Source organism: Physeter macrocephalus, chromosome 2 (genome assembly GCF_002837175.3).
Source record: "Physeter macrocephalus isolate SW-GA chromosome 2, ASM283717v5, whole genome shotgun sequence".
In the NCBI taxonomy this organism is placed as follows: Eukaryota; Metazoa; Chordata; class Mammalia; order Artiodactyla; family Physeteridae; genus Physeter; species Physeter macrocephalus.
Window position 1 is genome coordinate 21207727 of NC_041215.1, and position 10284 is coordinate 21218010.

Genomic DNA, 10284 nt, shown 5'->3' on the forward strand with positions numbered 1-10284 from the left:
GTGTGTGTGTGTGTGTGTGTGTGTGTGTGTGTCTAAAAACCATCCAGGTATAATGGGATCAACTGCAAATGCAAAGAACAATACCAAGTTTATACCAGACACTCAGGCTAAAGAAGCTACTGTGGACCGAGCACTGAGCTTCCTGGCAACCATGGCAAAAAGGGTCATAGAATCCCACTTAGAAGATTCTCCTCAGACACCAGTCCCTGGGGCCCTGGGAGTAAGGGGTTATGGTGTCTCAGCCAGGGCAGGGGTGGGAGCCAGTCACCTGGTGTCTCCAGGGTCACTGGCTCAGAGAACTCGCCTGAAACTGCCTTATTACAGGCCTTCACACGGAAATTCATGTATTTCATGTCAAACTTGAGACCTACGAGACAACAGAGGAGTCAACATTGTGTACACTTTGAGCAATAGATTAGAGGCCCCTGTGTCCCACAGTAATCCCACCACCCTTCATTCTAAGGATTATCTTAGAAATGACATCCCTGAGAAACCATCCTTGCCCTCATTCACCTGTGGGGTATCACTTGGCTCTGCCCACAACCCAGACCGGCCAATCAGGATGCTTTATGGATCAGCCACACCCATTGGTCCTGGGATAGGCACATGACCCAAACTAGCCCATCAGAATCTGCCCTGGGACCCTGGTAATATAACGAGCAGATTCTGTCTTTCCTCTGGGCTGGCCAGCTAGGAGGAAGCTCCTTTTGAGAAAATTTGCCAGCACGTCAGCAAGGCTCGTTGAGAATACAGCCCCTAGAGCCAACGAGTGTCGGGAACGGAGCTGAGCGAGTCATTTGCTGGAACCCCTGGATCTAGCCATGCCTGGTTCCTTAAAGACTTTCCATACTACTAGGATATATCCTACCCTCCATTTCTATCCTCTTAAAAATATATTATTAATTTCTTCTAATCTTACAAAATAAAAGCAACCATCAAGCTGTCTTCTCCCTCAAGCAAAACCTCTTTGGAGAGCTGTCCACACCCACCCTCTCGGCTGCCTCACTCCCTGGCCTTGTTAATCATCTTTCAGGATCTCCTGGCTGACCACTCCCTCCTTCATGGAACATTCTCTTTCCTTGGCAGCCATGGCATTGCCCTCTCCTGGCTGCCCCCTCTCATTGCTCCCCCTTGGTCTTCTTTGCAGGCTCCTCCATACCCTCAAATGTATGGGTGCCTCAGTCTGGAACCCCTGCTCACCTCACTCTGCTGACTGTCCCCTTCTCACCCTTCAGACACCATCTCTCCACCCACAGCACTCACAGCCCAACCTTTAGCTCAGAGCACATGTCCAGCTGCCTCCTGGGCATTCCTCACGGGGTGCCCATTCTCTGGGCATCCCAAACAACACTTAGTACCCCCTGCTCTGAAATCTCCCATAGATCCCCTTGCCTTCAGGGTTAAGTCCCCGTTCCTCCTCTCCCCTCTCCCTATAGTTGTTCCCTCTGCAAACTTAACTAGTTCCAGGCACAAAGGCTCAGTGTTCTGGCCTCTGAGCCCTTGATCAGGCTGTTCTTCTGCCTGGAAGTCTGTTCTCCCCCCCTTCTCTTTTGGGCCTCAGCCTGGCTGTTAACCTCCTCCAGGTGCCCACCCAGACTGCCTCACCCTTCCTTGGAGCCCCCTTTCTGACAGTAAGGTGGTTTGCCCAGCAGCGCCATCTACTGCCCCAGAGCTAAGACTACCACCCAGGAGGCTTGGTTTCAGAATCACGAACCCATCTGACTTTTGACAGTGCGTGCCGCAGTTTCCTACTCTGCAACCCAACAATCATATCCCCAACACTGAGCAGGGTTCACATGAGGATGAGATGGGTCAAGGAATGTAAGTTATAAACTCTTAACCAAAACCTTCCTGTCTTCCAAACAATCAACGAGAGAGTAGGTGGACTGCAAATAACCACATAGGTTATTTACATAGGTGAGCGAATTCATCATTATCTTGAATATCGCAGGTCTTTTGAGGGATTCAAGTTCCTGCCCTGAGGAATTCGCTCACTATGGATTTTGGAAAAGGCCAGAGAGGTAAAGAGGATGCATCCAGAAGCCTGTGATGGAGAAGATCTACACCTCGATGGTGGTGGTGATTACACAAATTTACACATGGGATAAAACTGCATATGGGATTACACAGGCACACACGAATGAGTGCGTGTAAAACTGGTGAAAAGTGAATCAACACTGCAGAATGTACCCGTGTCAGCTTTCTGATTCTGGTATTGAGTTCTAGTTACGTAAGCTGCCACTACTAGAGAAAGCTGGGTATAGCCACACAAGGGACTATCATTCAGCCTTAAAAAAGGAAGGACATGGGCTTCCCTGGTGGCGCAGTGGTTGAGAGTCCGCCTGCCGATGCAGGGGACACGGGTTCGTGTCCCGGTCCGGGAGGATCCCACATGCCGCGGAGCGGCTGGGCCCGTGAGCCATGGCCGCTGGGCCTGCGCGTCCGGAGCCTGTGCTCCGCAACGGGAGAGGCCACAGCAGTGAGAGGCCCGCGTAACACACACACACACACAAAAAGGAAGGACATTCTGACACAGGGTACCACGTGGATAAATCTTGAGGACATGACGCTCAGTGACATAAGCCAGACATACTGTGTGATTCCACCTATATTAGGTACTTAGAGTAGTAACAAGGACTGGAAGTAGAATGGTGGGTGCCAGGGGCTGTGGGGAGGGGAATGGGAGTTAGTGTCTAATGGGGACAGGGGGACTTCCCTGGTGGTCCAGTGGTTAGGACTCAGCTTTCACTGCCGAGGGTGCGGGTTCGATCCTTGGTCGGGGAACTAGGATCCTGCAAGCTGTGTGGTGCGGCCAAAAAGTTAAAACAAACAAACAAACAAAGCTAATGGGGACAGAGTTTCAGTTTTGCAAGATGAAAAGTTCTGGAGATGGATGGTGGGGAGGATGGTAGCACATCATGAACACACTGAATAGCTGATCTGTACACTTAAGAATTGGTAAGATGGTGAATTTTATGTTATGTGTATTTTACCACAATAAAAAAAGATCAGGGGAAAAAAGTGGGATGTGTTTATTTTGATTCCCATGCAAAGGATAAGCCAAGAGTTTCTCAGGCCCTCTTGCAGGTTGCTGGCTTTTCTTTCCTGCAATTAGCATGCTCATTATTAACCATGCATGCTGATTACAGATAAGGAGCAGGCCGATTACAGCCCAAGAGCCCTTGGTGATAGTTATCTTGTCAGCAAGACTCTCCCCGCCCCTGAGGGTTTCCCTTGGCTCTGGACAGGCTTCTTAACTCATTAGGGACCCCTAATTTTATCTTCCTTCAGACCCTCCCCTACCAGCTGGATGGATTCCCCCAGGCTTTCTGCTCTCTTATAACTGCCAAGGAAATCCCCAAATCCTGGGAGGGTAGCCCCTCAAACACCAGTCCACAAGAGGAGGGATTTTTCACCCACTTTGCTCCCCCACTACTCCAAGGATGGTGCTTGGTACCCTGCAGGCATTGAGTCAAAATGAATGAATGAATGAATGAACGAATGCTGGATCATAGAGATAAGACAGGGATAGAGGAGGCCCTCTCTCCCTGTACCTCACTCAGTTCCTTCATCTGTAAAATGGTGATAATAAGCATGCCCATTACAGGTGGGTAAAATGCTTAGCGCATAGTAAGCCCTCAACACTTGGTACAGTGGCTGTCACCAGTATCGTTTTCATTGTTGTTATTTCTGCTACTCCGCATCAGTCCAGCCAGGCTGCCCTCACACCCCACGCGCCTTGAGGATCGTCCATGAGCCCCAGGTTGACTGATGGGGACGGGTGAGCCGCCCTTACCGGTCAGGGTGTATTCTGTCTGCTGGATGCCCTCGATGACCATCCAGGGCTGGTCCTCCTTGAGGCGGGGCGGGCCCTCAAAGTTGGTCCGCCGATACTCCAGCACATAGTGGTCAATCTTGTTGTCCTCGTCCGGCATGCGCCACACCAAGGTTACACAGTTGTCGGCCACCAGGGACTCGGCCAGGTCGATCACAGGGGCGCTAGGCACTGCTCAGGACAGAGCAGAGAGGGGTGTCAGGGTGCTGTGCCTGCAGGGGCGGGCCTTGCTGTAACCCCGCCCACATAATAGACCTTCTTGGGGGCGGGGCGTCCTCCGGATCCCAGGATTAGGGGCGGGGCCCCTCTGGGTTGTGGGGCCTGGGGGTGGAACCTCTTCAAAGGGTGGAGGGTAGGGAAGAGCTTTCTCAGGGTTTAACCAACAAATGGCTGGGCCTTCTCTGGATTCCACCATTTAGATGTAGAACATTTCCAGAACACTACCAATTGGGGGTGTGGCCTCCATGGGACTCCACCCCTGGTGGGTGGGGCTTCTTCAGGGCTCTGCCATGGGGTGGGGCTTCCTCATGGCTCCACCCACTGGGGGGTGGGAATTCTCAGGGCTCCACCCCAGGGCGGGGCCTTCTGGGGTTTCCAGAAATGGCTGTCAGCCCTACTCTAGGCCTTGTCTCAGGGCCCCCCAGACTCCCGGGCCATTTCCCTGCAATCTTGGCCCTCCAGCAAGTTCCCCTCTCACCAGGCAGGAACGTGAGTGCCTGTAGCATCCTCCGCTCCTGTGCAAAGTCCACCATGAGGTGACTCATGTTGTCGCTGACCTTGGCTTTCAATGACAGCCGGAAGGCGGGGGCCATTGTCACACTGCAGGGAAGGAGGTGGACGCCCAGGCCTAGTCCTCCGAGGTGTGTGTAGGGGACCCCCTCCCCCTTGTTCCTGTCCAGTGCTCTGGGCCAAGTGACCCTCACCTGGGCATTCCCACCTTCACAACCGGGGTGGGGCAATGGGGTGGGAGCCAGGTCCCAGCATCTTACCCATCTTTGATTTGCTTGGCAGCCTAGAAAGAGGGAGAGAATAAAATCCAAAGACTTGTGTTGACTGAATCAGAGAGCCAGTATACAGATAGGAAGACTGAGGCCAGCCAGGCATCTATGCGGCAAAGTGCCCCAACACTGGGGCAGAAAACCTTGGCTGTGCCGCGAAGGGATAGGGGGCGAAGAGAGGCTCCCACCCCACCTCCTGCCCAGTACCCAGTACATACAGTTGGCTGATTTAGCAAATAAAAATTTTATAGGATGCCCAGTTAAGTTTGCATTTCAGATAAAACAGGAAATGATTTTCTAGTATAAGTAGGTTCCATCCAATATTTCAGACACACTTATACTAAATATCGCACGTGACACATGACTAAAAAGTCATTCGTTAAAAAAAAAAAAAAAGTTATTCGTTGTTAAATCTGAATTTCAGATAAAGAATGAATATGTATTTTTGTGCAAATATGTCCCATGCAACACTTGGGAAATATTTATACTAAACATTTGCATGAGATATACAAAAAAATTTATTTGTTCTTAAATTTGAATTTCAGATCAACCACGAAGAATTGTTTTTTTTAGCGTATGTCCCATGTGATCTTTGGGATGTACTTAGACTAAATATTGCATGGGCCATACTTATACTAAGAAATTACTCGTAGTTGATCTGAAATGCAAATGTATCTGGGGGTCCTGTATTTTATCTGGCAGCCCTACCAATCTGGCTTCCGAGGCACCTACCTGAGGAAAGTCCTCGCGGTCCGTGGCCTGCAGGGTCTGGTTGGCCGTCTCCAGAAGCTCCTCAGAGCTCTCCAGAGCTCGCGTGCAGGCAGCCAGCTGGTTCTACAGGTGCCATGGCGCCGAGAGAAGAGACACCTTACTCCACTGCCTCAAGCCCTCCCAGGGCTCCCCACCGCCTTCGGGATCCAGGGTACCATGCCCTTCTCCAACTGCAGGTGGGAGAGGGAGGCCGGCCCTCTGCGGGCAGGGCATCAGAACTACCTGGGGATCTCTTCCTTAGAAACGCACATGCCCAGGCCACACCTAAGCCCAGGGCTCCACATCCCCCAGGGATGGGAATCTGGGGTGTTAGGAGGTTGCCCAGGCGGTTCTGGTGCAGCTCCAGCGACCCCAGCTTGGAATCTGAGACCCCAGGAGACTCACAGGGGGTGTTTGGCAAGGGGTGATGCCCTCAGATCTGGGGCACCAGTGGGAAGGGCTGAGAAATTGGAAGCGCTGGGTGAGGACAGGTGGGGAGGAATAGCCAGATGTATGGGTGGTGCTGCAGCAGTGGAGAGGAGGGGTGGATGGGAGAGGGAATTAAGAAGGAGAGCAGGTGGGTGGGACATTAACAGGTCATGGCCAGGGAGGAGGCTGGGAAGAGCCCGGGAAAAAGAGGAGGTGTGGCCGACACCACTAGAGGGTCTGCTCTGGACACCGGGGACACTTGGGGACATCTCTGGGAAGGGGCACGGGAGGAGGAGCAGGTTTGTAGGAAGATGCTAAGGCCAGCTGGGCTCTGCTGAGTGCGAGGGGTGAGATGGGGGATGGCGTCTGGGCGGGGGTCCAGGAGAGCACACCCCCCCCGGCCCGCCCACCACACACACACACACACACACACCTGCAGCTCATAGGCGCGGCTGGCACGGTCCTGCTTTATCTTCATGAGCATGCCCTCCTTCAGCTCCTCCAGGAGGGAGAAGAGGGACTGGAACTCGGCTTCCAGATCCCCCTGCACCTTGGCCGAGTTCGCCTTGCAGAGACATTGTGGGGTCAGAACGGCTAGGATTGTCAAAGCCGGTGCTCAGATGGGAAAACAGGCCTGGCCGTGGCAGCCAGGCCCATGAGTCCCATGGACATCAGCAGATTAGCTTGTATGGCTGCCCCTCCCTCCCTCCTGGGGGGTGACTTCCTCACCTCCACGTTCAACAGCATCTGCTTGAGGGAGTAAATGAAACTCTGAATCTCTTCATTTTTCACAGCCAGTGTCGTGATGATCTTCCGCAGAGCCTCCTGCCCCCAGGGAAGCACGCACACAGGTAAGCCCCTCAGCCTGGCCGGGCTCCCCGACTTGAGGCTCCCCATTCTGTCCTCCAGGCATCCAGGGAGGGGATGCAGGGGCCACTGTGCCAATGAGCTTGGGCATCCACCAAGAGCAGGCCCTGGGCGGAGCTCTGGCCCTACATCCCTCAGGAAGCGGACAGGCATTAGGCACCCTGTGCGTGCCCATTTCACAGGGGAGGAAACTGAGGCTCTGAGAGAGCTTCTCAGGAAGGGACAGACCCTGGGCCCCAGTTAGGTCTGCCTGAGCACAAAGCCTTCAACCAGGTACCTATAACCTGAGGGCAGGGCATGATCCAGGGTGAGGGGCTAGCTTGGGGAAAGAAACCCCAGAGGAAAAGGAGGCCTGCAGAACGTGGGCTCATCTGGGGAAGGGGATACGCTGGGAAAAGGGATTAGCAAGGAGAAAGGAGGTACCTGAGGAAGGCTTAGAGAGACCAGGTAAGTGGAGAAAGGCAAGGAGGCCTGGAGGAGGGGATGCGGGAGGGAAGGAGGCCGCGTGGGGGATGCTGCTGGGGCCTGTATCCCTAACCCAGGCCTCCGACGGATGCTTTTCCTGGGGGCGCGGGATTGATGGGGTCACCAGTGCTGAGCTGGCGGAGCGTCCTCCGAGGCGCGGCGGGGCGGGGGCCGGGACACCTGGTCCGCAATCCGGGTGGAAGGCGTGGGGGATGGAGTCAAGGCTGGGTCCGGGGTACTGGGAGGGCGTGGGGGACATGGAGGGGATGTGCCTGAACCCAGGCCAAGATGATGTGGGGTCGTGGCGAGAGTGGGGGTGCTGAGTCTAGAATCAGGGCTAGACCCGGGCGCGGTTGCGGTGGGGGTGGGGCTTCGTCCGCAGAGCAGCTGGGGCGGGGGGGCGGGGAGGGAGCTGCGGCATCACCTGTTCCCCTCCTCTTGTCTACCCCCGCCGCGGGCCCCGCCCCTCCCCGTCCCGCCCCGCCCCGGTCTTACCCTCTGGTCCTCCATGGCTGCAGCCCAGGTCGTCCTCGGCCAGGGCCGCGGGTCTCACTCGCTCTTCTAGTCCCCAGGCTGCCTTTGCCGCTGCCGGTAGCCAATGGCCCGCCGAGCCCTCGCCGCCGCCGCCGCCGCCGCGCCCCCAGTCAGCGCTCCATCACTGGCCGCAGGGCGCAGGCGCGCCCCTCGCGGCAGGCTGGGAAATGTAGTCCTTCTTGCGCTAGGGTCGCCGAGAGCCAAGACCCACAGAGCCTGGGTCGTACCAGGCGACCTTGCTAATGATGTCTGAGCTGGAGAGAGCCCGGAACTGGGAGGCAGGATGCCTGGGTTCGACTGCCGAATGGCCTTGAGCCTACCCCTAGTCCTCCTAGTACCTCAGTCTCCCCACTCTCTCACCCACACAACTTCTCAGCTGCCACTCAAACTGGAATTCTACTGCAACCCACCTCCACCTGGCCCAGAGATCTGCCCCCCGCAACTACTCACGCCTTACATTTACTGAAAAGCCAGTGTTTTGCCCAAGCGGATGTTCAGCTTCCAATGCTGCCTTTCCCTCCCTAAATCACAACTGAACTCCTGTGCATCCCACAAAGCCCCAGGCTCTCACATCTCCTCCAGAAGCCTCTCTGCCTGCCCAGAATCCATAGGGCTAGGAGGAGGCTGGGAGGCACTTCCTGGGGAAGTGTGGGCAGAGCGCCACCGCAGGGGCCTCCCTGTGGTTGACAGGAACAATTCTGCCGAGAACACTGACCCTCTTCTTTCTGGTTGAAAAAAAGGAGGTGACACTGTGGTTGGGGGTGAGACATTGAGGCCTAGGGTCTGCCTCCTCCTCCGGCGTGGGTACTGCCGGCTGTGGGGTGATGGGTGCAGGGCTGGGAGAAAGTCCAGAGCCTGTGAACCCCCTTGACTGGGCCCCCAAGCTTCACCCCAGGCTGTGGGGACAGGGGAGCCACCCTACCTGCCGTGGGACTCAAAGGCCATTAGCAGAAATCCCTTCCTCTGAACCCCAAAGTAAGACATCTTGGGGGCAAAATAAATGAGGATGGGATTCTGCCATTCTGTCCCCTGCTCAAGCCTCTGCCACCTGCTCCCCTCCCCTCCCCTGGCCTCACCTGCCCTTCAGTGTGTCCCCCCACCAGCCTAGGTGTGTTTACATAGTCTTTTAGAAGGATTTTCACTCGCATGATCTCCATCACATACGCATACTGCTTTTCAGATTAAAAAAAAAATTCTTCTGGGAAACTGAGGCAGGAGGTGACAGGAAGTGGAGCCCCAAGCAGCAGTGGCCACCGGACGTCTGCTGGCTGCCGGGGTGTCACATATACCTCTGTGGTGGGGGTGGAGTGTCACATATGTCTCTGTGGCAGGAAGTCTGTCACGTAGTAGGGGGAGAGGGGGTGGCAGGATGCCAGCTGGGAGAGGGGAGCCTGATAGGCCAGGAATCGGTTCCCTGGGCATGGTGCTGGTCCTCCTGGCACAGTTCTGGGGTGAGTACTTGGGCCTCCCTCCCCTCTACCTCCATCCTGTTGTGACCCATCACCCCAGCTTCCTGCCCCTCCTATACAGAGCCCCTCGAAACCTCAGTCTCTCTGCTCTGCCAAATAGGCCCCGTCTCTCTCCCTGATACTCAGAACTTTACAAGGGTTGGAGGGTTCTAGCAAGGGTCTTCAGAGGGGCCCGCAGGATAAAATTCACACTAGGACCTGCGTACGAGTCTTGCGTGACCTGGCTCTGCTGGCCTCTCTCATCTCCTCTCTCCTCAGCATTCCCTCTCTCCCCCGTGGCCAGTCTGCTGACTCCTCTCCTTTTTTCTTTTTTTTATCCCAACACATCAAGCTTGATCCCACCTCCGGGCCTTTGCACCTGCTGTTCCCTCTGCCTGGAATACTCTTCCCTGGATCTCCTCTCTGTAGCGTCAGCTACAACTGCACCCCAAAGACCAGGAACTTGAAGGGGTGTCTAACAGACACCCCAGACTTCTCATGGCCCAAAGCAAACTCTTTCTTTCCCCTCCAGCCCTGCTTCTCCCCCGGTGTCCCCCATCTTGGCCCAAAGCCTCCACCATTCACAAAGTCCCTCAGGTTAAACCTTGGAAATCTGCCACTGTCCCTCTTTCCCTCTCTCTCAATTCAGTTCTTCTTGTAGTTCTTCTGGGGGCAACTTTCAAAATCTATTCAGACTCTGACCACTTCTTTCCAGGGTCCAGCCCCCATCACTGGTCTCCTGGACCCTCGTTTCCTGGCCTCACCTGATCTCCCTGTGTCAGAGTCTGTTCTCACCATGGCAGTCAGGTTGATCTTTTTTTTTTTTTTCGCAGTACGCGGGCCTCTCACTGTTGTGGCCTCTCCTGTTGCGGAGCACAGGCTCCGGACGTGCAGGCTCAGCGGCCATGGCTCACGGGCCCAGCCGCTCCGCGGCATGTGGGATCTTCCCAGACCGGGG

The 10284-nt window shown here is 55.2% G+C and overlaps 2 protein-coding genes across 3 annotated transcripts in view; one reads left to right on the top strand and one right to left on the bottom strand.

Annotated features, from left to right (window-relative positions):
- Nucleotides 1–7904, bottom strand: part of FSD1 (fibronectin type III and SPRY domain containing 1) — a 16265-nt gene extending 8361 nt beyond the window's left edge. For both annotated transcript variants that reach the window (XM_028500232.1, XM_055081322.1), the window contains exons 1-8: nucleotides 7840–7904; nucleotides 6742–6837; nucleotides 6446–6577; nucleotides 5566–5667; nucleotides 4825–4847; nucleotides 4533–4654; nucleotides 3797–4006; nucleotides 269–367 (exon numbers count right to left, since the gene is read on the bottom strand). In XM_028500232.1, coding sequence (XP_028356033.1) covers nucleotides 269–367; nucleotides 3797–4006; nucleotides 4533–4654; nucleotides 4825–4847; nucleotides 5566–5667; nucleotides 6446–6577; nucleotides 6742–6837; nucleotides 7840–7854 — 799 coding nt within the window. In that variant the 5' untranslated portion in view covers nucleotides 7855–7904. The remainder of the gene's footprint in view (nucleotides 1–268; nucleotides 368–3796; nucleotides 4007–4532; nucleotides 4655–4824; nucleotides 4848–5565; nucleotides 5668–6445; nucleotides 6578–6741; nucleotides 6838–7839) is intronic.
- TMIGD2 (transmembrane and immunoglobulin domain containing 2) overlaps nucleotides 6677–10284 on the top strand; it is a 10169-nt gene continuing 6561 nt past the window's right edge. Inside the window, exons 1-2 of the mRNA XM_055081316.1 lie at nucleotides 6677–6698; nucleotides 6807–6863. Of these exons, the coding sequence (XP_054937291.1) occupies nucleotides 6677–6698; nucleotides 6807–6863 (79 nt within the window). The remainder of the gene's footprint in view (nucleotides 6699–6806; nucleotides 6864–10284) is intronic.